Source organism: Heterodontus francisci, chromosome 26, assembly GCF_036365525.1.
Source record: "Heterodontus francisci isolate sHetFra1 chromosome 26, sHetFra1.hap1, whole genome shotgun sequence".
In the NCBI taxonomy this organism is placed as follows: domain Eukaryota; kingdom Metazoa; phylum Chordata; class Chondrichthyes; order Heterodontiformes; family Heterodontidae; genus Heterodontus; species Heterodontus francisci.
In genome coordinates this window covers 10,584,053-10,611,125 of record NC_090396.1, presented here as the reverse complement: position 1 = coordinate 10,611,125, position 27,073 = coordinate 10,584,053, and the positions used below count along the sequence as shown (strand labels likewise).

At 45.8% G+C, this 27,073-nt stretch overlaps 1 protein-coding gene across 4 annotated transcripts in view; it reads right to left on the bottom strand.

The window, feature by feature from the left end:
• The window catches only part of mycbpap (mycbp associated protein), a 330,021-nt gene that overhangs the window by 40,611 nt on the left and 262,337 nt on the right, over positions 1-27,073 (bottom strand). For all 4 annotated transcript variants that reach the window (XR_010977536.1, XM_068057785.1, XM_068057786.1 and 1 more), the window contains exons 14-16: positions 25,982-26,662; positions 15,980-16,104; positions 10,192-10,307 (exon numbers count right to left, since the gene is read on the bottom strand). Coding sequence is in view for 3 of the 4 variants with exons in the window: in XM_068057785.1 (XP_067913886.1) it covers positions 10,192-10,307; positions 15,980-16,104; positions 25,982-26,662 (922 nt within the window). In the remaining variant the exon portion in view is untranslated. The remainder of the gene's footprint in view (positions 1-10,191; positions 10,308-15,979; positions 16,105-25,981; positions 26,663-27,073) is intronic.

Here is a 27,073-nt window from a genome sequence, read left to right as displayed (position 1 = left end):
CCCATTACCCCGCTTTATCCCCATGGTCCTGAAAATTTATTTTCCTCAATTGCCCATCCAATTACCTTTTGAAATCATTCATTGTCTCTGCTTCCACCACCCTCGTAGGCAGCGAGTCCCAGGTCATTACCACTCACTGCATAAAAAAGTTCTCCCTCACATCCCCCTGCATCTCTTGCCCAAAACCTCAAATCTGTGTCCCCTAGTCCAGGGGTTTCCAACCTTTTCTTTAGTGAGAGCTACTGCTGATAAAGGAAAAATATCACGAGTCAGCCTCCCACTCGCTCTGCCCCCGCTTGCTACCCCCACTCCCTGCTGCTCGCTCACGCTCGCTTGACCCATGGTGATGTCAGTGCAAGGTGACATCAGGATGCGAATGCGCAGATTAATGCTAGCAGGATGGTGTGGGCGATTGGAATGTGTTGTCAGGGGCTTTTCGTGAGCTACTCAAAGGCTACCAGTAGCTCGCAATCGATGTGTTGGTGACCCCTGCCCTAGTACCATTAGCTAATGGGAACAGCTTTTCTTTGTCTATCTTATTTAAACTTGCCATAATCTTGTACACCACTATTAAATTTCCCCTTAATCTCATTTGCTTCAAGGAGAACAACCCCAGCTTCTCCAACCTAACCATGTAGCTAAACTCCCTCATCCCTGGACCCATTCTGGTAAATCTCCTATGTGCCCTCTTAAGGACCCTCAAATCCTTCCAAAAATGTGGTGACCAGAACTAGATGCAATACTCTAGTAATGGCTTCTCTTCCCACTCCAGCACTGTTACCTCTAGTGTTCCCCAAGGATCTATCGTTGGCCCCCTCCCATTTCTCATCTACATGCTGACCTCAGCCACATCATCCAGAAACAGCATCAGTTTTCACATGTATACTGATAACCACCTCTCTCAACTCCTCCACTGTGCTAAATTATCAAAACTGCTTCTCCTGGGTGAGCAGAAATTTCCTGCAATTAAATATTGGGAAGATTGAAGCCATTGTCTACATACCTGGCACATACATCAGCGAACATCCCCACTTCTGACCTTATGATTGAAGAAAGGTCACTGATGAAGTAGCTGAAGATGGTTGGGCCTAGGACACTACCCTGAGGAACTCCTGCAGTGATGTCCTGGAGCTCAGATGATTGACCTCCAACAACCACAACCATCTTCCTTTGTGCTAGGTATGACTCCAACCAGCGGAGAGTTTTCCCCCTGATTCCCATTGACTCCAGTTTTGCGAGGGCTCCTTGATGCCATACTCGGTCAAATGCTGCCTTTATGACAAGGGCAGTCACTCTCACCTCACCTCTGGAGTTAGCTCTTTTGTCCATGTTTGAGCCAAGGCTGTAATGAGGTCAGGAGCTAAGTGGCCCTGGCGGAACCCAAACTGAGCATCACTGAGCAGGTTATTGCGAAGCAAGTGCTGCTTGATGGCACTGTTGATGACACCTTCCATCACTTTACTGATGATTGAGAGTAGATTGATGGAGTGGTAATTGGTCAGGTTGGACTTGTCCTGCTTTTTGTGGACCGGACATACCTGGGCAATTTTCCACATTGCCAGGTAGATGCCAGTGTTGTAGCTGTACTGGAACAGCTTGGCGAGGAGCGTGGCAAGTTCTGGAGCACAGGTCTTCAGTACTATTGCCAGAATATTGTCAGGGCCCATAACCTTTGCAGTATCCAGTGCCTTCAGTTCTTTTCTTGACATCATGCAGAGTGAATTGAATTGGCTGAAGTCTGGCATCTGTGCTGCTGGGGACTTCAGGAGGAGGCCGAGATGGATCATCAACTCGGCACTTCTGGCTGAAGATTGTTGCAAATGCTTCAGCCTTATTTTTCGCGCTGATGTGCTGGGCTCCCCCATCATTGAGGATGGGGCTGCGGAAGCAGCATGCAATAGACAGAGCTAAGCAATCCCATAACCAACAAATCAGATCTAAGCTCTGCAGTCCTGTCACATCCAGTCGTGAATGGTGGTGGACAGTTAAACAACTGACTGGAGGAGGCGGCTCCACAAATATCCCAGTTTAGCATGCAAGTAGTCCTGTGTTGTAGCTTCACCAGATTGACACCTCATTTTGTGGTATGCCTGGTGCTGCTCCTGGCATGCTCTCCTGCACTTTTCATTGAACCAGGGTTGGTCTCCTGGCTTGATGGTAATGGTAGAGTGGGGGATATGCCAGGCCATGAGGTTACAGATTGTAGTTGAGTACAATTCTGCTGCTGCTGATGGCTCATAGATGCCCAGTTTTGCATTGCTAGATCTGTTCTGAATCTATCCCATTTAGCACAGTGGTAGTGCCACACAACACGATGGAGGGTATCCTCAATGTGAAGGCGGGACTTCGCCTAAATAAGGACTGTGCGGTGGTCACCCCTACCAATACTGTCATGGACAGATGCATCTGTGGCAGGCAGATTGGTGAGGACGAGGTCAAACATGTTTTTCCCTCACCACCTGCCGCTTACCCAGTCTAGCAGCTATGTCCTTTAGGACTCGGCCAGTAGTGGTGCTACCGAGCCATTCTTGGTGATGGACATTGAAGTCCCTCATCCAGAATACATTCTGTGCCCTTGCCATCCTCAGTGAGGACTCCAAGTGCAACTCCCTCCTGACTGTATACCACTGTGCTACCACCTCTGCTGGGTCTGTCCTGCTGGTGGGACAGGACATACCCGGGATGGAGATGGAAGTGTCTGGGACATTGTCTGTAAGGTATGATTCGGTGAGTATGACTATGTCAGGCTATTGCTTGACTAGTCTGTGGGACAGCTCTCCCAACTTTGACACAAGCCCCCAGATGTTAGTAAGGAGGACTTTGCAGGGTCGACAGAGCTGGGTTTGCTGTTGTCGTTTTCGGTGCCTAGGTCGATGCCGGGTGGTCCGTCTGGTTTCATTCCTTTTTTATTGACTTCGCAGCGGTTAGGTAAAACTGAGTGCTTGCTAGGCCATTTCAGAGGGCATGTAAGAGTTAACCACATTGCTGTGGGTCTGGAGTCACATGTTGGCCAGACCAGGTAAGGACAGCAGATTTCCTTCCCTAAAGGACATCAGTGAACCGGATGGGTTTTTACAGCAATCGACAATGGTTTCATGGCCATCATTAGACTTGCTTTGAACTGAATTCACACTCCACCTTCTGCTGTGGTGGGATTTGAACCCATGTCCCCAGAGCAATACCCTGAGTCTCTGGGTCACTAGTCCAGTGACAATACCACTGTGCTACCACCTCCCCACTTGTAAGCAAGACAAGAATTAGAGTGTCATAAGTATAAGATAGCCACCAATAAATTCCAATAGGGATTTCAGGAGTAACTTCTTTGCTCAGAGAATGGTTAAAATATGAAACTCGCTATCACAATGAGCAGTTGAGGCAAATAGCATAGATGCATTTAAAGGAAAGCTAAATAAACACGATGGGGAAAGCTGATGCGGTTAGATGAAGAAGGGTGGGAGGAGGCTCAAGTGGACGATAAACACTGGCATGGACCTGCTGGGCTGAATGGCCTGTTTCTATGCTGTAAATACTGTGTACTCTTGATAGCACTCTCTGAGACGGTCCATGACAATTCACTGTTGTAGCTTTATTTGCTGGTATGATTCTGGTTCTTTGATACTGTTGTTGAATTCCTTTTGTAATCGAAGTTGATTGAGAGCAGATTCCATCCATCTACTCCAGCAGACTCCTACTTTAATCTTAATACTTGCCTATACTAACTTAAGACATTCTGATATTTCTACAACCTCCTACCTTTGTTCTTGTTTCCACTTACCAACTGTTTTAGAAGTACCATCGTCTGTCTCAACACTAGATGCAGCTGGGTTATAGTGAATTAGTGAAAGGATAATGGAAAAGCAGAGATTACATAGTTTGATCAGGTATGCAGTAATTGGGAAAATGCTAAGAATTTTTTTTTAATGCAGCAAATCGTGGAAAGGAAGGTAAGTCATTTGAGCCATGTAGCACAGAACATGTACAATCTGCCCCACTAGGGGCCTAAAACCTCACTTATTAAATCACCCAGGGAAAGTTGTGAATGTCTCCCTAACCCACCCCCATCCCACCCCCCAATATTATTTATCCATACTTAATATCACCATTATTCAAACCTGATAGTTTCCTTTCAAACATGGCAGTAGGACAGGAAGTCCTTGTTCCATGAAGCTTTGGATCCTCACTGCACAGTGGGGAAAAAGATTTTCTCTAATCTTGTTTAACCTTGTTAATGCTGTTCTCCTCTCTCGTGTATTGGGTCGATGTTAAATAGTTTACGTCCACATCTCACAGAATTTTATCTAACAGGATAATGCCCCTCGTTAACAATTGTATTTTTTTCTATTTGAAACAAGGTCACCTCTGTCAGTCAGTCCTTATACCCCAGAACTCTCGGTTCTGCAATCACTTTAGATGCTTTTCTCTGGACCCATTGGCAATGCATGCCTCTTTGAAGGCAAGTTGCTAAAACTGTGTAATTCGACAAACTGGCTTCACCAATGATTTATTCCTCAAATGAATGACATAAAATTAAGTTTCTTTGCAATCTCTTAATTGGCTTCCCATATACAAGATATGTTCAATGAATTTGGTCAATTTTAGAAAATGGGAAATTGTTACACTAAGGGGTCTTTCCTCCGAGGCTGGGTCTAAGGCACAGCATAGTTGGAGCTTTACCTCAGTGACTGCTGCTGACACTGGATGCCTGAAGTGTAAAGTGTTCCATTCTCAGCCCCAACATCCCTCACTCTGATTAGTGCACAATTCACAGAGAAAGTAAACATTACAACCAAATCTCTTTCTTCTTCTACTTTAGCTAATGGATACTCTTTCCTACGTGTCTACCACTCCTTGAGTACTTTCCATGACCCATGAACACCTCATGGAATTTTTGTTCTGGTTTCCTCTCCCCTGTCCCCCTCACTCGCCCAAATTTCTCAATTTGATATTTAGTTAATATTAGTGATATTGCCCCTTTAAGGGCTTGACTGTGTCCTTTGTGGGTCTAGACTTGCCTGGCCCTGATTTTACACTAGCTGGTCACAAAACTGGACTATTTCCTCCTGTATGTGCGGATAATCCAACATTTATCTAGACTGGTTTGATTCTCTGTGAATGCTACCTTGTTCCTTAGCCACTTAGCTTGGTATCAGCAGCAAAGTTATTGTATGTGGAACTAGTGTGCGGTTCTAGGCATCCTACCTTCAAGGGGATGGTGATGCACTGGAGTGAGTTCAGAGATATGTGACAGAAATAATTCCAGGACTCAGTGCTCTAAATTATGAAGAGAAAATATGCTCCATATTTTTAAGAAGCTGAGAGAAACGGATATTGTAGATGTATGCAGGTTATTCCATTTGTCCGCCAGTAAACAGGATTTTCGGAAAGTGGATCAGACAACTGGCAAAAATTCAATACCCTTATAAAAAAGAGCTAATAATCATGTGATTAGGATCAGGATTGAGTATTTTAAGGTACTAATCAGCGGAAACCCACAAATACCCACAGGGCGGCACAGTGGTTAGCACCGCAGCCTCACAGCTCCAGGGACCCGGGTTCGATTCTGGGTGCTGCCTGTGCGGAGTTTGCAAGTTCTCCCTGTGACCGCGTGGGTTTTCGCCGGGTGCTCTGGTTTCCTCCCACAGCCAAAGACTTGCAGGTTGGTAGGTAAATTAGCCATTGTAAATTGCCCCTAGTGTAGGTAGGTGGTAGGGAATATGGGTTAGTATAAATGGGTGGTTGTTGGTCGGCACAGCCTCGGTGGGCTGAAGGGCCTGTTTCAGTGCTGTATCTCGAACTAAAAATACCACTGAGAGCATGTCAAGATGTAATAGTGAATGCAAACTTTAAAACTTTGTTTGAAGAATGCTTGAAAGAACCGTTCTTATAGGAAAATAAATTGCTGCATATCCATGATAGGGTAGAGTATACATGGGCTGTGGAGGGGATTAAATGGGTGGGTAAAATCCATGATAGGGTAAAGCGTACACAGGCTGTGCAAGCAGTACGACTGATGGACTTAATGACTTTTTCTTCCTTCACAGTTTATGTTCTTAATATCAAGTTCGATTTATCCAACCTGCCCAAAGATTTCCTCTTGTGAGGAATAACCCTTTTGCACCATTATTAACTTACCCAGAATAGACAGGGGGCAATTGTTTTTAAACCAAACTGGATTAATGTGGAAAAACCTATAAAACGCTGTTCTAAATACTAGAACCCAATTGATGAAATAATTAACAGGTATGTGGCCATCATTATTTCCTTGTTAACATTGTTCATGCCCTTAAACCCAAGGAAACCAGAGCCAGTTGTGCCTTCCTCCTAATTCAGGCCCACACATTGACTGCTGCTCAAATGATTAGGGACTGGCTCCCAGGCCTGCTCCTGTGAGCTAACTGTGCAGAGATAAGATGCCATGTCTAGGAGATGCCACTTCCTCCAATTTGTCTCCTTCCATAATGAAGTATACCATTCAGTACTTTCTCCAAGAAAATAGCAAGTGTGGCATCACCTATCCTGCATTTATTCATTGATCGCACCGTTTCTCTTTCTTTTCGATAGGTGGTAAATCCTGAGCTATGGGCCTTGGACTTTCACCTAAGTTTCTCAATAATAAAAAAACCTAATGGCCTTGAGTGAACTAATGCCGCAACACTGCAGATTCTGACCCACATGTTTGTACATACAGCATTCAATGGGCAACACAGGTGCAGAATAACATTGGACAAAGTGTTTTTAAGCTTTTACGGAGTTCCAAAACAAAACTACCTTCTCTCTCAGATCATGATGTGATAAAGAAATTTTCTGGGGAAGCAGACACTGATCATACACATATCATGCTGTGCTGAAGTTGCTGATAGGCAGTGCTGGTGGCCCTCTCCTCTCACATTGCATCACTTGCCAGGATCTGTTTTACTCACCAGTTTGTTTTCAGCTGAAGCTAAACTGACTCTTGCTAAACACTTAACACAACCTCCCTCCCTCAAGAAACTACACACTTGCAGCTCTGTGGGGGATAGGTGAGTCGGATTATGGTGTGAGGAAAAATACGTTTTATTTGAAGAATGAAGAATACTTACAAAACTTGCAATTATATAACACCTTTCATGAATATTCCAAGGCTCTCCTGGCCAGCCTCCCATCTTTTCACCCTCCACAAACTTGAGTTTATCCAAAACTTTGCTGCCATATCTAACATGAACCATGCCCAGTTCAACCATCACCCCTGTGCTCGCTGACCTACATTGGCTCCTGGTCCAACAACAATTCAATTTCAAAATTCTCATCCATGGCCTCACAATCTTTGTAATCCCCTCCAGCCATACAAATCTTCAAGATCTCTGTGTTCTTTCAATACTTACCTCTTGAGAATCCCGATTTCCTTTGCCCCACCACTGGCGGCCATGCCTTCAGCCATCCAGGTTCTAAGCTCTAGAATTCCCAACATAAACCTCTTTGTCTTTCTGCCTCTCTCTCCTCCTTTAAGACACTCTTTAAAACCTACCTCTTTGGTCAAGCTTTTAGTCACTTGTCTTAATATCTGCTATGTGGCTTGGTATCAATTTTTGTCTGATAATGTTCCTGTGAAGTGCCTTGGGATATTTAACTATGTTAAAGGTGCTATATAAATGCAAGATTTTGTTTCTCAGGAACTGCCTATTCAGACCATTTCCCACAACCTATCGAATGTCAGCTGATATGATCTAAACAGCTTACCTTTGGTGAGCTTGTGCTGAAAGGACAGGCTGTCATGATACTTTCTGAAAGTTTATTGTCTGCAGCCAACACTTTAATAAGAACATGGGCTATTTGGCCCTTCAACCTGCTCCGACATTTAATACAACTATGGCTGATCTTCTACCTCAACTCTACCTTCCTGCACTATCTCCAAATCCCTTCATTCCCTTAGTATCCAAAAATCATTCGATCTCTGCGTTTAATATATTCAATGACTAAGCATCCACAGTTCCTGGGGATAGAGAATTCCAAAGATCCACACCTTTTGATCTCCTTGGAAACCTGTAAAACCAGGTGTGCAGGATAAATTAACAGAATGCTTGATACTCTGAGGTCTGACACATCAAATCTACTCTTGTTGACAGCCGAGAAATTGTGCCCAAACTTGGGACAATAAAAGACACAAGCCATAAAGAATGTTTAGCTTCAGGTCACACAGCAGTGGGAGGAGTATATGTTTGTCACTGCCAATAGACAACGTCAGGCCAATGTTTAATGTGATTTCCCCAGATTCCATGGCACTAGGCCAATGGTTCTCACACATTTTTGAATGAGGAGTCCTTTTCAAATGGATTAGTAACCATGGACCACCCATCTAAATGAGGGAAAATGGCACCCTGGGCAAACTTGTATATTGCCAGTCTTTCTTTGAGCTTAATAATGTGGTCCGTAAATATTTTTTTAAACGCCCTCTCTTGAGCAAGGCTGAATTCACTTGGCACCCTGGTAACTGCGAGTCTACCTGTCGATCTACTTGTCCTTCTCAGCGCTCCTCCAGATGTGCTCCCCACGTAGGTGAGACAGCCATCCCACTCTGTGCTGTACCTGTGGCGGCCGCACTCCGCTCCAACCTCCTGGCTTGCACCAAGCCCACCACTGGCTCAATCACTCACTCTTGATTATAGCAACCTGGGCGGTCACCCATTCATAAGGCTGGCCTGCTCAGTAAGCACTTTCACATCATTGGCAAATGTGACACACTTATTCAAGGAAGGGTGTAAGGACTTTCCTAGTAACTAAAGGCCAGTCAGTTTAACATCAGTGGTGGGTAAGATTTTAGAAACAATAATTAGGGAACAAGTTAACAAGTACTTGGAAAGGATTGAGTTAACAAAATTGAGGCTCATGGAATAGGAGGGTCAGTGTCAAATTGGTAAAAACATTGGTTTAAGGACAGAAAACAGAGAGTCGTGGTAAATAGCTGTTTTTCAGACTGGACGATAGTAGACAGTGGTATTCTCCAAGGGTCAGTGCTAGGGCCACTGCTTTTTCGATATATATAAATGACTTGGATGTTGGAATACAGAGTAAAATTTCAAAATTGGCTAATTATACCAAACTTGGAGGTGTAGTAGACAGTGAGGATGATGCTAATCGACTGCAACAGGACATGGATAGGCTAGCAGAATGGGCAGACAAGTGGCAGATGGAATTTAATACAGAGAAGTGTAGGGTGATGCATTTTGGCAAAAGGGATAGTGATGTTAATACAGACCATTAAGTATAAAGGATGTACAGGAACAGAGGGACCTGGGGGCTCAAGAGCATTGATCTTTGAAAGTGGCAGGACATATTGAGAGAGCAGTTAGCAAAGCATATGGGATCTTGGGCTTCATAAATTGAGGTATTGAGTACAAAAGCAGGGAAGTTATGCTGAATCTTTATAAAGCTCTGATTAGGCCACAACTAGAGTGTTGCAACCAGTTCTGGTCACCATACTTTAGGAAGGATGTGAGGGTCTTGAGAGGGTGCAGAGGAGATTTACCAGAATGGTTCCAGGGTTGAGGGAATTTCATTACAAGGTTAGGTTGGCGAAGCTGGGGTTGTTCTCCTTGGAGCAAAGGAGATTGAGGGGAGATTTGATAGAGGTGTTCAAGATTATGACAGGTTTAGATAAGGTAGACAAAGGAAAGCTGTTCCAATTTGCTGATGCAACAAGGGCTAGGGAATACAGCTTAAAGGTTTTGGGCAAGAGATGCAGGTGATGTGAAGAACAACTTTTTTTTTTACACAGTGAGGGGTGATGATATGGAACGTGCTGCCTACAAGAGTGTGGAAGCAGACTTGAATTTTAAAAGGAAATTGGAAAGACACTTGAGGGAAATAAACTTGCAGAGCTACAGGATTGGGCAGGAGAATGGGACTGACTGGATTGTTCTACAGAGAGCCGGCATGGACTCAATGGGCCAAATGACCTCCTTCTGTGCCGTAATGACAGCATGCTGCCATTTCACGGACCCCCTGGAAATCTCTACAGACCCCTAATGGGTCCACAGACCCAAGTTTGAGAACTGCTGCACTACACTACATCCCTACAGCTTGCAGAGAATGCAGAATGACAATGAATGTTATTGCATGTTACACCAGAAAAGACACCTGGAATGATTTTACCTGAAATGCGTGCGTTAACAAATCATTGAATCCACAGTAAAGAAGCTTTTCCCTGTAACTTACCGGCTTCTTCCGCAATAAGACTGCCTTCAGTCTCCTTTTCAGGCAGACCCATTATTTCCCTGAGCTGCATCGAATAACTAACAAGACTATCCATTGCTTCTTGCCAAAGCTGATAACTGTAGCAAAAGAAATATGGAGAAGCAGTTTATTTGCATAAGAGTGCAACCAAACAATACATCTGCTACACATGCTATACATGTACATGAGCACTTCAATATTAACACTACTGTGTTCAGTGAGCGAGAATTGCGTCAGTTGTATGGAGCTCTGGTCAAAACCATTTAGAGAACTCCATTCAGTTCTGCACATGGCACATCTGAAAGGATATATTAGTCTTGGAGTGCTTGCAGTGCAGACTGGTCAGAATGATACTGGGTTTAGAGGGTTAAATTGTAAAGACAGTTTGCATTAACTTGGTTTGTATTGCATTGAGTTTAGAAAGTTGAGGGGTGATCAAAGTATTTAAGATGATAAAAGGATCTGATAGTGCAGAAACAAAGAAACTATTTCCTCCGATGAGGGCAATAACGAGTGGGCATAACATCAAAATTAGAGCTGGGCTGTGAATTCAGGAAGCATTTTTTCTCATAAAGGGTAGTTGAAATCTGGAACTCTCTCCACCAAAATGCTGTGGGTGCTGGGGTCAGTTGGAGCCATCAAAACTAAGGTTGATAGATTTTTGCTGGGTGAGGGTATCAGGGATATAAGCAAGGTGAGTAAAATGGAGTTGAGGTACAGATTAACCACGATCTAATTGAATGATAGAACAGACTCGAGGGGTTTATATGGGGTGAATTTTATTCTTTCTCCCGTGGTGGGTTTGGTGACGGGTCGAGCATGTAATTGGGTGGGATGGTGGTGGGATGGGACGGGGGGAGCCCCACCACCTTCCCGCCTCCACCAAAATAAGGTTCAGGATGCGAGGGCCTGTGAATGGCCTTCCCACCCCACCACCAATTGAGGCCATTAAGCAGGCAATAATGCTCAATTAATGGCCACATCCCACCACCACCACAATTAGCTCAGCAGCAGGAGGGTCTGTCACCACATGGGGAGCATGCCAAGCAAACCCATGCACATTGCTTGCCAGCTCTGGGCGGGTGAATGGGCCTCATTAAAAGGCACTTAGTGCCTAAAAGAGGGACCTGACATGAAGAAGGGGGCCCACTGAGAGCCACCCCCTTGCCCTTGCTGCCGACCCCTGTACACATCCTTCCCCAATGACCTCACCCTGCGAGACCTTTCCTGCCCTGACCTATCTGTGGCCTGGGGCCAGCGCCACTCCTGGGACTTGGTTAGTTGCTCTGATTGGCCGGCAGCTCTCAGAAAGCGGGACTTCCGTAGCTGGGGTCCTTGATCCTGTGGAAGGCCCACTGCTGTCCACTTAACTGCCTGAAATATCCTGTCAGTAAGAGGTAGCAACAAACTCAATTGTTTTGTGCAGACAGGTCGGCTCCAGAGGTTGCTTTGGGGTGCCATGGAAAGGGCAATTAACAATAAATGGAATATACTAACAGGAGCAAGAAAGGTTAAGTAAACATAGTTATAAACATTTTGACCAGAAAAATGTTCGCAACTGCAAAAAACAGGGGATTTCCAGTAAAACATTAAGTGGAGTATGAGTTAATGATACTACCAAATATGGATTTGAAAGCAAGAAAAACACACAGAAAGGTTCCAGCTAAATGCAAAGAGGTCATTTGACACCTTAGAAATAGAATAAACATGAACAAAGTGATTCCTGACAATGCAGTGGCCCGCTGATATCATCAGAGTGTACCAAGCTGCGCACATGCGCAGCTACATCTTGCCAGGACTAAGTGGCACATGTGCGGGGTGACATCATCGCACAAAGCTAATATCATCGCGTAATTGCGCCTGGTTCATTGTACATGCGCGATAAAGGATCATCGGGAACCCAGCCCCCAACTCGGCTGGAGGAAGTGGCTGAATGGGAGACTTTGAGGCTGGAGCTCTCCCCCCTCGGCAACTTGCTCCAGGCCTCGACGCTCCCTCCCCTCAGCTGCTTGCTCCAGACCTTGCTCTCCTCTTCTCCCCCAACTCCCCTGGCCGATTGTACCTCGCTTCGCGCCACCCCACTCTCCAGCCACTCGCTCCCCGCTTCCCCTCCAGCCACTAGCTCTAGGCTGCACCGCTTCCCTCCTCTTGGCCACTCGCTCCTACGTCACCCCTTGTGACCCACCTTGCTTCTTTGGGCGGTGCATTGAGACTGATCAAACGTTGGAGTGAGTGGCTGAGAGGAGGGAAGCGGTGCGGACCAGAGCTAGCAGCTTGCGGGGGGTGGGAGGGGTGGGGAAGGTGGGAGAGAGGGGCCAACTGGAGAGCGGGGTGGCGCGAGTGGCGAACAATGGCCAGGGAAGTGGGGGGGAGCAGCGAGGTCTGGAGCGAGCAGCTGGTGGGGGGGTGGGGGGGGGGGAAGTGGCCGGAGGGGGAGAAATCGAGTTGCCGAGAGGGGACAGCGACCAGTGGGGTGGGAGCTAGTAGCCGCGTTTGGGTGAAACCAGTCCTGGTCAGTCATATAAACGAATCACAATAACGAGTTGGCAGCACATTTTATACTCTGCCCTATTTCCTTTCCAGCGATCGGGGTAAGCACCTGGAGATGGTCAGTGGTTTGTGGAGCAGCGCCTGGAGTGGCTATAAAGGCCAATTCTAGAGTGACAGACTCTTCCACAGGTGCTGCAGATAAAATTGGTCGTCGGGGCTGTTACACAGTTGGCTCTCTCCTTACACTTCTGTCTTTTTTCCTGCCAACTGCTAAGTCTCTTCGACCCTTTAGCCCCACCTTTATGGCTGTCCACCAGCTCTGGCGATCACTGACAACTGACTCCCATGACTTGTGATCAATGTCACAGGACTTCATGTTGCATTTACAGACGTCATTAAAGCGGAGACATGGACGGCCGGTGGGTCTGATGCAGTGACAAGCTCGCTGTACAATGCGTCCTTGGGGATCCTGCCATCTTCCATGCAGCTCACATGGCCAAGCCATCTCAAGTACCGCTGGCTCAGTCGGGTGTATATGCTGGGGATATTGGCCGCCTTGAGGACTTCTGCGTTGGAGATACGGTCCTGCCACCTGATGCCAAGGATTCTCCGGAGGCAGCGATGATGGAATGAGTTGAGACGTTGCTCTTGGCTGACATACATTGTCCAGGCCTCGCTGCCGTAGAGCAAGGTACTGAGGACACAGGGTTGAAACACTCGGACTTTTGTGTTCCATGTCAGTGCGCCATTTTCCAACACCCTCTTGGCCAATCTGGACATAGCAGCAGACGTCTTTCCCATGCGCTTGTTGATTTCTGCATCGAGAGACAGGTTACTGATGATAGTTGAGCCAACGGTAGGTGAACTCTTGAACCACTTCCAGAGCGTGGTTGCCGATTTTGATGGATGGAGCATTTCTGACGTTCTGTCCCATGACGTTCGTTTTCTTGAGGCTGATGGTTAGGCCAAATTTGTTGCAGGCAGTCGCAATCCTGTTGATGAGTCTCTGCAAACACTCTTCTGTGTGGGATGTTAATGCAGCATCATCAGCAAAGAGGAGTTCCCTGATTAGGACTTTCTGTACTTTGGTCTTTGCTCTTAGACGGGCAAGGTTGAACAACCTGCCATCTGATCTTATGTGGAGGAAAATTCCTTCTTCTGAAGACTTGAATGCATGTGACAGCACCAGTGAGAAGATGATTCCTAACAGTGTAGGTGCGAGAACACAGCCCTGTTTCACGCCACTCAGGATAGGAAAGGGGTCTGATGAGGCGTCGCTATGCTGAATTGTGCCTTTCATATTGTCATGGAATGAGGTGATGATACTTAGTAGCTGTGGTGGACATCCGATCTTTTCTGGTAGTCTGAAGACAGCACGTCTGCTGACGAGGTCAAAGGCTTTGGTGAGATCAATGAAAGCAACGTAGAGGGGCATCTGTTGTTCGCGGCATTTCACCTGTAGCTGGCGAAGGGAGAACAGCATGTCAATGGTGGATCTCTCTGCTCGAAAACCGCACTGTGCCTCAGGGTAGACACGCTCAGCCAGCTTCTGGAGTCTGTTTAAAACAACTCGAGCGAAGACTTTCCCCACTATGCTGATCAGGGAGATTCCACGGTAGTTGCTGCAGTCACCGCAGTCACCATTGTTCTTATAGGGGGTGATGATATTGGCATTGCGCATGTCCTGTGGTACTGCTCCCTCGTCCCAGCACAGGCAAAGCAGTTCATGGAGTGCTGAGAGTATAGCAGGCTTGGCACTCTTGATTATTTCAGGGGTAATGCCATCCTTTCCAGGGGCTTTTCCACTGGCTGGAGAATCAATGGCATCACTGAGTTCCGATTTTGTCGGCTATTCGTCCAGCTCATCCATGATTGGCAGAGACTGGGCTGCATTGAGGGCAGATCATTGACCAACGCAAGCAAATGGACCGCTGGATGGAGCACTACCTAGAACTGTACTCCAAGGAAAATGTTGTCACTGATCCTATAACTACATAGTAGCATATTACTGGGCTTCCATCCAACTTAATGTAAGGTTAGTTTGCTTCAACGATCTAGCCATAAGCATTTCCTGTTATTAATTGAGCAGCGCCATCTTTAATCCTGGCAGCTGCCTGAACGTCACAGACACTGATGTTCCAGTTGAAGAGCCTGCATTTGCGTAAGTACAAGTACTTCACCACCTAGTAGTTGCATTGTCAGCAAACGCAGCCAAACATGAAAGGTTCTGAAGCAAACGCTTAGAAGTATTGAGTTCCTCAAATAATACTGCTCATCCCATGCCTTACTCGAGGAATTTAAGGTGAAAGTTTACTTTAAATTTTGTTGGATATTCTAAGATATTTTTGCTGTGACATTAGCAAGGTCAAACTTTTGGATTCTATGTTAAAAATAAGATTATGTGTTATATCTTTTAGTAATATTTGATATTGTGATATACTTATTCACTTAGAGGTCTATTGCATGCGACATTCTTTAATAAATCTATAAAAGTTAATAAATTGTCTCATGTAGCATTCTGTATACAACTACAAAGAACCCCCTCTCTATGTCTCTTTAAATGGAGAGATATGTATTGAAGAGACTTCCCAGACCCTTATAATATCTGGGATATTTATGACTTAGCCAGAATTATTAAAATAGGCTATCCGAAAGATGGTAATATTCTCTGTTGGTTTTCTTTCTTTGAGGGAAAGCTAGTACAATTCTTTGGACCCAAATAAGTGTCTATGAGAATTTGTCTGGTTTGAATTTGATTAAAGAAGATTCATAGGGATGTACTCCTGATTTGGTTTAGTCCCTATAAGGGGTTAAAGTCATAAATCCTTCACTGGAAGGCACTGCCTGAAAGGGGGTGTGGAAGCAGATTCAATCGTAGCTTTCAAAAGGGAATTAGATAAATACACTAAGGATAAAAATCTGCAGGGGTCTGGGGAAAGGGCAGGGAAGTGGGACTAAATGGATAACTCCTTCAAAGGTCTGGCACAGGCACGATGGGCTGAACGGCCTCCTGTGTTGTATCATTCGATGATTTGATTTTGATGGTAAGGGTCCTATATGAAATAAGTTGGGCAGTCTCATCCTAAATAAGTGTGGCATTAACCTAAAACATGGAACCACCTACATTTTGGCAATTTGACTTCAAGCTGAACATGTTACAGCTAACCTGGTGACAAAATTGGGAAACTTCCATTGACTGCTTTGATTAGCATGCATTTCATCAAAAGTTTAGCATTTTAAAAAAAACAGAATGAATGTGAGGTCAAGGAGTCCCACTTACAGCACTTTGTAGAAAGTGTCCTCTTGCATGCTGATTGGCACTGTGGAGAGTTGCAGCGCTTTGAGGTTGAGCTGTTCCAGGGCCTTCTCCTTCTGTTCCTCATTCTCCAGCAACATTAGCACATTCTGTTGGAGGAACATGTTTTAGACAACCAGGGGTGGGGGGGGGGGGGGGGGGGGGGTTCTCATCATAAACTTCAAACAAAACAGTCTCTGCCTCTCTAATGTACAGCTTCCAATTCAAGTGCTTTCAGCTATGAAGAGAGACTGAATAGGCTGGGGTTGTTTTCCTTCGAGCAGAGAAGGCTAAGGGGGGGACCTGATTGTGGTATACAAAATTATGAGGGGCATAGATAGGGTAGATAGGAAGAAACTTTTTCCCTTGCGGAGGGGTCAATAACCAGGGGGCATAGAGTTAAGGAAAGGGGCAGGAGGTTTAGAGGGGATTTGAGGAAAAATGTATTCACCCAGAGGGTAGTTGGAATCTGGAACAGATTACCTTAAGGGGTGGTAGAGGCAGGAACCCTCACAACATTTAAGAAATATTTAGATGAGCACTTGAAATGCCATAGCATACAAGGCTATGGGCCAAGTGCTGGAAAATGGGATTAGAATAGATAAATACTTGATGGCCGGCATGGACACGATGGGCCGAAGGGCCTGTTTCTGTGCTATAACTCTATGACTCTATGCTTGCACAACTGCGCTAGTTCCACTTTGTGCCAAATCTGTCCTATTTGAAGAACAGGGAAACTGTACCCATAAGCTGTGCACATAAACTATTATTCAGCAAAATATGAACACAACGTTAAAGCAACTGCATGTGAGTAAATCTTGTGTAGAATATGTATGGTTTACTCAAAGTTGCATTGCTCACTTTGTGAATCTGCTTGGGATCTTTCTTAATGTTGATTGACAGTGTGTACAAGCAGCAATGGAAAAAGCATCAGGTTAACCTGGACAGGTGGGCTGAAAACTCCAAATCATGGCCATCAGCAGAGCTGTTTAGCTTTGCAATTTGCAACATGTTTGGTTAAAGGAACCAGCCAAAAGACACCAGAGGGAAGTTTCAGTGACACCGATGGCAAAGATGTGGTGCCCTTTATACCATGGACAACTTGGAACAACACTCCTGATCTTGAGTCATAGAATCAAACAGTGCAGGGGGAGACCATTCAGCCCATCATAGAACATAGAACAGTGAACAGTACAGCACAGTACAGGCCCTTCGGCCCACGATGTTGTGCCGAACCTTTAACCTACTCTAAGATCAAACTAACTACCTACCCTTCATTCTACTATCATCCATGTACCTATCCAAGAGTCGCTTAAATGCCCCTAAGGTATCTGCTTCTACTACCACCGCTGGCAGCGCATTCCACGCACCCACCACTCTCTGTGTAAAGAACCTTCCTCTGACATCTCCCTGAATCCTTCCTCCAATCACCTTAAAATTATGCCCCCTGGTGATAGCCCTTTCCACCCTGGGAAAAAGTCTCTGACTATCCACTCTATCTATGACTCTCATCATCTTGTACCCCTCTATCAAGTCACTTCTCATCCTTCTTCGCTCCAATGAGAAAAGCCCTAGCTCCCTCAATCTTTCTTCGTAGACATGCCCTCCAGTCCAGGCAGCATCCTGGTAAATCTCCTCTGCACCCTCTCTAAAGCTTCCACATCCTTCCTATAATGAGGCGACCAGAACTGAACACAATATTCCAAGTGTGGTCCAACCAGGGCCTTATAGAGCTGCAGCATAACCTCGCGTCTCTTAAACTCAATCCCCCTGTTAATGAAAGCCAACACACCATACGCCTTCTTAACAACCCTATCAACTTGGGTGGCAACTTTGAGCGATCGATGGACATGGACCCCAAGATCCCTCTGTTCCTCCACACTACCAAGAATCCTGTCTTTAAGCCTGTATTCCGCATTCAAATTCGACCTTCCAAAATGAATCATTTCACACTTTTCCAGGTTGAACTCCCTCTGCCACTTCTCAGCCCAGCTCTGCATCCTGTCAATGTCCCGTTGCAACCTACAATAGCCTTCCACACTATCCACAACTCCAGCAACCTTCGTGTCATCGGCAAACTTGCTAACCCAGCCTTCCACTTCCTCATCCAAGTCATTTATAAAAATCACAAAGATCAGAGGTCCCAGAACAGATCCTTGTGGAACACCACTGGTCACCGAGCTCTATGCTGAATACTTTCCATCCACTACCACCCTCTGACTTCTATGGGCCAGCCAATTTTGTATCCAGACAGCCAACTTTCCCTGAATCCCATGCCTCCTTACTTTCTCAATGAGCCTACCATGGGGAACCTTATCAAACGCCTTGCTAAAATCCATATACACCACATCCACTGCTCTTACTTCATCAATGTGTTTTGTCACATCTTCAAAGAATTCAATAAGGTTTGTGAGAAATGACCTGCCCGTCTCAAAGCCATGCTGACTGTCTCTAATCAAACCATGCTTTTCCAAATAATCATAAATCCTGTCTCTCAGAATCCTCTCCAATAATTTGCCCACTACCGACATAAGACTGACTGGTCTATAATTCCCAGGGTTATCCCTATTCCCTTTCTTGAACAAGGGAACAACATTTGCCACCCTCCAATCATCCGGTACTACTCCAGTGGACAGTGAAGATGCAAAGATCATCGTCAAAGGCGTAGCAATCTCTTCCCTCGCTTCCCGTAATATCCTTGGGTATATCCCGTCTGGCCCCGGGGACTTATCTGTCCTCATATCATTCAAAATTTACAGCACATCCTCCCTCTTAACCTCAACCTGTTCGAGCATATCAGCCTGTTCCACGCTGTCCCCACAAACGACCAGGTCCCTTTCACTGGTGAATACTGAAGCAAAGTATTCATTTAGGACCTCCCCTACCTCCTCCGACTCCAGGCACAAGTTCCCTCCACTATCCCTGATCGGCCCTACCCTCACTCTGGCCATCCTCTTGTTCCTCACATAAGTGTAGAACGCCTTGGGATTTTCCTTAATCCTACCTGCCGAGACTTTTTCATGTTCCCTTCTAGCTGTCCTAAGTCCATTCTTCACTTCCTTCCTGGCTACCTTGTAACCCTCTAGAGCCCTGTCTGATCCTTGCTTCCTCAACCTTAAGTAAGCTTCCTTCTTCCTCTTGACTAGTTGTTCCACATCTCTTGTCATCCAAGGTTCCTTCACCCTACCATCCCTTCACTGCCTCATCGAGACAAACCTATCCAGCAGTCGCAGCAAGTGCTCCCTAAACAACCTCCACATTTCTGTCGTGCATTTCCCTGAGAACATCTGTTCCCAATTTATGCTCCCAGTTCCTGCCTAATAGCATTGTAATTCCCCCTCCCCCAATTAAATATTTTCCCATCCCGTCTGCTCCTGTCCCTCTCCATGACGATAGTAAAGGTCAGGGAGTTGTGATCACTATCGCCGAAATGCTCTCCCACTGAGAGATCTGCCACCTGGCCTGGTTCGTTGCCAAGCACCAAGTCCAACATAGTCTCCCCTCTCGTCGGCCTATCTACATATTGAGTCAGAGAACCTTCCTGGACACACCTGACAAAAACTGCTCCATCCAAACTATTTGCACTAAGGAGGTTCCAATCAATATTAGGGAAGTTGAAGTCACCCATGACAACACTGTTACTTCTGCACCTTTCCAAAATCTGCCTCCCAATCTGTTCCTCCGTGTCTCTGTTGCTATTGGGGGGTCTTTAGAAAACTCCCAACAAAGTGACTGCTCCTTTCCTGTTTCTGACTTCCACCCATAATGACTCAGTAGACAAACCCTCCTCGACGACCTCCCTTTCTGCAGCTGTGATACTATCTATATATACTATATACTTTTATTCATATATAAGGAGCAAGAGGGTAACTAGAGAAAGGATTGGCCCACTCAAGGACAAAGGAGGAAAGTTATGCGTGGAGTCAGGGAAAATGGGTGAGATTCTAAATGAGTACTTTGCATCGGTATTCACCGAGGAGAGGGACATGACGGATGTTGAGGTTAGGGACAGATGTTTGATTACTCTAGGTCAAGTCGGCATAAGGAGGGAGGAAGTGTTGTGTATTCTAAAAGGCATTAAGGTGGACAAGTCCCCAGGTCCGGATGGGATCTATCCCAGGTTACTGAGGGAAGCGAGAGGGGAAATAGCTGGGGCCTTAACAGGTATCTTTGCAGCATCCTTAAACACGGGTGTGGTCCCGGAGGACTGGAGAATTGCTAATGTTGTCCCCTTGTTTAAGAAGGGTAGCAGGGAAAATCCAGGTAATTATAGACCGGTGAGCCTGACGTCAGTGGTAGGGAAGCTGCTGGAGAAGATACTGAGGGATAGGATCTATTCCCATTTGGAAGAAAATGGGCTGATCAGTGATAGGCAACATGGTTTTGTGCAGAGAAGGTCATGTCTTACCAACTTAATAGAATTCTTTGAGGAAGTGACAAAGTTGTTTGATGAGGGGAGGGCTGTAGATGTCATATGCATGGACTTCAGTAAGGCGTTTGATAAGGTTCCCCATGGCAGGCTGATGGAGAAAGTGAAGTCGCATGGGGTCCAGGATAAAGAACTGGCTGGGCAACAGGAGACAGAGAGTAGCAGTGGAAGGGAGTTTCTCAAAATGGACACGTGTGACCAGTGGTGTTCCGCAGGGATCCGTGCTGGGACCACTGTTGTTTGTGATATACATAAATGGTTTGGAGGAAAGTATAGGTGGTCTGATTAGCAAGTTTTCAGACGACACTAAGATTGGTGGAGTAGCAGATAGTGAAGGGGACTGTCAGAGAATACAGCAGAATATAAATAGATTGGAGAGTTGGGCAGAAAAATGGCAGATGGAGTTCAATCAGGGCAAATGCGAGGTGATGCATTTTGGAAGATCCAATTCAAGAGTGAATTATACAGTAAATGGAAAAGTCCTGGGGAAAATTGATGTACAGAGAGATTTGGGTGTTCAGGTCCATTGTTCCCTGAAGGTGGCAACGCAGGTCAATAGAGTGGTCAAGAAGGCATGCGGCATGCTTTCCTTCATCGGACGGGGTATTGAGTACAAGGGTTGGCAGGTCATGTTACAGTTGTATAAGACTTTGGTTCGGCCACATTTGGAATACTGCGTGCAGTTCTGGTCGCCACATTACCAAAATGATGTAGATGCTTTGGAGAGGGTGCAGAGGAGGTTCACCAGGATGTTGTCTGGTATGGAGGGCGCTAGCTATGAAGAGAGGTTGAGCAGATTAGGATTATTTTCATTAGAAAGACGGAGGTTGAGGGGGGACCTGATTGAGGTGTACAAAATCATGAGAGGTATAGACAGGGTGGATAGCAAGAAGCTTTTTCCCAGAGTGGGGGATTCAATTACTAGGGGTCACGAGTTCAAAGTGAGAGGGGAAAAATTTAGGGGGGATATGCGTGGAAAGTTCTTTACGCAGAGGGTGGTGGGTGCCTGGAACGCGTTGCCAGCGGAGGTGGTAGACGCGGGCACGATAGCGTCTTTTAAGATGTATCTGGACAGATACATGAATGGGCAGGAAGCAAAGAGATACAGACCCTAAGAAAATAGGCGACATGTTTAGATAGAGGATCTGGATCGGCGCAGGCTTGGAGGGCCGAAGGGCCTGTTCCTGTGCTGTAATTTTCTTTGTTCTTTGTTTTGTTCTATCCCTGATTAACAATGCCACTCCCTCACCTCTTTTACCTCCCTCCCTATTCCTTTTGAAACATCTAAACCCCGGAACATCCAACATCCATTCCTGCCCCTGTGATATCCACGTCTCCGTAATGGCCACAACATCGTAGCTCCAAGTACTGATCCATGCTCTAAGTTCATCACCTTTATTCCTGACACTTCTTGCGTTTTAATAGACACACTTCAACCCATCATACTGGCTGCAACTTTGCCCTGTCAACTGTCTAACCTTCCTCACAGACTCTCTGCACTCGGTATCTGCCTGTTCAACAGCTACCCCATCCACTGATCCGTGGCTCCGGTTCCCATCCCCCTGCCAAACTAGTTTAAACCCTCCCGAAGAGCTCTAGCAAACCTCCCGCCCAGGATATTGGTGCCCCTCCAGTTCAGATGCAACCCGTCCTTCTTGTACAGGTCCCACCTTCCCCAGAAGGTATCCCAATGATCCACATATCTGAATCCCTCCCTCCTACACTAGTTCTGTAGCCACGTGTTCAGCTGCACTCGCTCCCTGTTTCTAGCCTCACTAGCACGTGGCACCGCTAACAATCCTGAGATTACTACTCTGCTCGTCCTGCCTTTCAGCTGCCTGTGCATGATGCAGTTTGAAAGAACTATCCAATCAGTCCTATTGCCTGCCCCAGAGCCCTGTAAATATTTCCACTTGGTGTGAAATCTGCCTTGGGGCTGCAGTTTCCATGTTCTTTACATAGGGCAGATCTGACATCAGGTTTGAGGCCATTCTGGATAGCAAAGAGGCGTTACTTTGCTACTTTGGGAAAGGATAAAGCCTGAAAGCTCAACAACAATGTCATCAGGATCAGATCAGGCTGTTGCAGACAGAGCTCAGTACAAGGGAACACCACATAACAATGAAAAAAATAAGCCAAGCACAGCTCCCATGTATAATCATGTCCTAATTAACTGTCGGTATGTCTCTGATGAAAGAGCTTTATTAACATATTCTACACAAGAGGAAGGGCCAGGCTTGACTGTCATACTTTCAATCGTCAAATAGTATCAATGTTCAGGGACCAACAACACAGACCTTGCAAAGCACCAGACCATACTGTTAATATGAGGGCAGCTCAATTGAACAGTTTCTTGCTATTCCGCATGCACTGCATATTTCACGAGGGGTACGAGGGCTGGGAGTTTCAGCCAAGAGCTGCCAGACATAGGCTACCGTTCAGCATTAGGAGGGGTTAAGGGATAATGGGCATGGAGCAAGTCATATGGGGTAGAGTGAGGGTGTTTTTCTTAAATTGTGGCCCATTCCAAAGAGGATCTGACTGACTGGAGCAGTGATTGGTTTTAATTTTTCTCATGTGCCGAATAAGCCTTGCGCAGGTTTTAGTGCCTATCACACTGCCGCCAGTACTTGGGTGCATTCGCTGGGGCGCAGGGGGCCTGAAGCACCATTGACCCTTGAGTGCGTAGGCTCACATATGGAAGAATGGTCTCAGTAACAATCAGTGGAGTTCTTAAAATGTATACAGGAGAACTTTTTAGCTCAATATGTAGAGGATCCAAAAAGGGAGGGTGCAGTGCTGGACCTAATGCTGGGGAATGAAGCCGGACAGGTGGTTGATATGTTGGTGGGGGTGTATTTTGGTGATAGCGACCACAACATGGCACAATTTAAGCTTCTTATGGAGAAAGAAATAGACAAGTTGCAAAAAAAAGTTTTGGATTGGGGGAGAGTGAATTTTAGTAAAATAAGGCAGGATCTGGCCAAGGTAGACTGGAAAGAGTTACTTGTCGGGAAATCTACAGAAGAGCAGTGGGGGGCATTCAAAAAGGAAATGGGGAGGATAAAGGCCCAACATGTTCCCCCTAGGGTAATAGGTAGGAGCAACAAGCCCAGAGAACCATGGATGACCAGAAACATTCAGGGTACGATGAGAAGGAAAAGAGAGGCTTTTAGCAAATACAAGGAGAGCAAATCAACGGAAGCATTAGTGGAGTACAGAAAGTGTAGGATGGAGCTTAAGAAAGCAATTAGGAGAGAAAAGAGGGGATATGAGAAAGCTCTGGCTGGTAAAAGTAGGGAAAATCCCAAGATATTCTATAAGTATATCAATGGGAAGAGGATAACCAGGGAAAGAGTAGGACCCATTAAGGGCCAAGGGGGAAATCTGTGAGTGGAGCCAGAGGACACTGGTAGGGTGTTGAACGAATACTCCACATCTGTCTTCACCCAAGAGAATGAGGATGTAGATATGGAACTGAGAGAGAGAGACTGTGAGGTTCCTGAGCAAATTGTCATAGGGAGTGACAAGGTTTTGGAAGGCTTAAAAGTGGACAAATCTCCAGGTCCAGACGATTTGTGTCCCAGGATGTTGTAGGAGGCGAGGGTGGAGATTGCAGGGGCTCTGACCCAAATTTTTAATTCCTCTCTGGCCACGGGGGAGGTGCCAGAGGACTGGAGAACAGCTAATGTGGTCCCACTATTTAAGAAAGGTTGCAGAGATAAGCCAGGAACTACAGACCAGTGAGTCTCACGTCAGTGGTAGAGAGACTATTGGAGAAAATTCTGAAGGAGAGAATCTATTTCCACTTGGAGAGACAAAATTTGATTAGGAATAGTCAGCATAGCTTTGTCAGAGGGAGGTCATGCCTAACAAATTTGATTGAATTTTTTGAGCATGTGACCAGGTGTGTAGATGAGGGTAGTGCAATTGATGTAGTTTACATGGATTTCAGCAAAGCCTTTGACAAGGTCCCACATGGGAGACTTATCAAGAAAGCAAATGCACATGGGATACAAGGTAACTTGATAAGGTGGATTCAAAATTGGCTTCGCTGTAGGAGGCAGAGTGATGACAGACGGCTGTTTTAGTGACTGGAAGCCAGTGTCCAGTGGCGTACCACAGGGATCTGTGCTGGGTCCCCTATTGTTTGTCATTTGTATAAACGATATAGATGACTATGTCGGGGGGTAGGATCAGTAAGTTCGCGGATGACACAAAGATTGGTCGAGTGGTTAACAGTGAGGTTGAGTGTCTTGGGTTACAGAAAGATATAGACGGGATGGCCAAATGGGCAGAAAAGTGGCAGATGGAATTTAACCCTGAAAAGTGTGAGGTGATACACTTTGGAAGGAGTAATGTTGACACGGAAGTATTCAATGAATGGCCTGACACTGGCAAGTTCCGAGGAACAAAGGGACATTGGTGTGTTTGTCCATAGATCTCTGAAGGCAGAAGGGCAGGTTAATAGGGTGGTGAAAAAGGCATCTGGGACACTTGCCTTTATCAATTGAGGCATAGATTACAAAAGCAGGGAGGTCATGTTGGAGTTGTATAGAACTTTGGTAAGGCCACAGCTGGAGTACGTGTGCAATTCTGGTCATCATATTATAGGAAGGATGTTATTGCACTGGAGGGGGTGCAGAGGCGATTCACCAGAATGTTGCCTGGGATGGAACATTTCAGCTATGAAGAGAAGTTGGATCGGCTTGGGTTGTTTTCACTGGAGCAAAGAAGACTGAGGGGTGACCTGATCGAGGTGTACAAGATTATGAGGGGCATGGACAGGGTGGATAGGGAGCAGCTGTTTCCCTTAGTTGAAGGGTCAGTTACGAGCGGTCACAAGTTTAAGGTGAGGGGCAGGAGGTTTAAGGGGGATTTGAGGAAGAACGTTTTTAGCCAGAGGGTGGTGACGGTCTGGAATGCACTTCCTGGGAGGGTGGTAGAGGCAGGTTGCCTCACATCCTTTAAAAAGTATCTGGATGAGCACCTGGCTTGTCATAACATTCAAGGCTATGGGCCAAGTGCTGGCAAATGGGATTAGGTAGACAGGTCAGGTGTCTTTAATGCATCAGTGCAGACTCGATGGGCCGAAGGGCCTCTTCTGCACTGTATTATTCTGTGATTCTGTCAGTATCTTCAGGGCATGAGGAGTGAAAACTAGGACAAAAAACATAAAATTGTACAGAAAACAAGACCGAGGAAGATACATTGAGGGTAAGGGAGCCTAGTAGTTATGACACTGGACTAGCAACCCTCTGTAATTTGTGGGCAGCATAAAATGCTGACCATGAATGCTGCTGGATTACCATAGAATCCTAACTAGTTCACCAGTGTTCTTCACGGAAAGGAAGCTGCCCCATCCCCACCTTTCTGGTCTGACCTGCATTATATGCTGACAAACAGGGCAAACAGGGCCACATCCACAGAACAAATAAAAAAAAAACACATGCATGTCATCAATTTCTTAACCCATGTATAGAAAGTAATATTACATTGTACTTAAATCAAAATTATTGCATAGTTACAAGAAATAGCAGCAACAAAGATAATTGCACCTGTCTAAAAGAAGCGATGGACAAGTCCCATTGGGATTCCAATTTGTCAGGTGGTAGAGCTTTCTTGGTTGAGGTGGCTTCATCAAGGGGTTTCACTTGCTCTGGATGTTCCACATGATGAGAAGTGGCCTTGCCCTGGGAACGCATCTTGTGTTTGGGATGCTCCTCTGATTCGTCAGCGAATAGAGATTTGTTGGTTGGTGTGGCTCTATCAGGGCGCTTCACATGCTCTGGATGTTCCACATGATGAGAAGTGGCCTTGCCCTGGGAACGCATCTTGTGTTTGGGATGCTCCTCTGATTCGTCAGCTAATAGAGATTTGTTGGTTGGTGTGGCTCTATCATGGCGCTTCACGTGCTCTGGATGTTCCACACGTTGAGAAGTCGCCTTGCCAGAGGAACGGAGCCTGTGCTTAGAATGTTCCTCCGATTCGTCAACTGATAGAGATTTTTTGGTCGGTGTGGCTTTATCAAATAATTTCGCATTCCCCAGATGTTCCAAATGCTGTAAAGACCCCTTGGTGGGGGAATACTTCTTGTCCTTGGAAGGCTCCGTGTGGGGAGAAAGGATCATACCCCCAGGTTGGTTTCCACTTCCTGCTTCTTGTGTATCTTTACTTTGCATGAAGCACTGTTTCCACAGTTCCTTAAGGCTTTGCACTATGTCATACCTGTAGTGCAGCTACACAGAAATTCTAGTTAGCTGAATTCCCCAACAACCGCCCCAAAGTAATATTATCAGAATGAAATTTTCAATGGAAGAATTTTCTTCACATATTACTTTCTTTATCCCCTCCTCCTCCTTCTCACGGACTTTGGCACTAATCCCCAAGGGAGCCGAGACAGTGAGTTTTAGTTTAGTTTAGAGATACAGCACTGAAACAGGCCCTTCGGCCCACCGAGTCTGTGCCGACCATCAACCACCCATTTATACTAATCCTACACTAATCCCATATTCCTACAACATCTCCACCTGTCCCTATATTTCCCTACCACCTACCTATACTAGGGGCAATTTATAATGGCCAATTTACCTATCAACCTGCAAGTCTTTTGGCATGTGGGAGGAAACCGGAGCACCCGGAGAAAACCC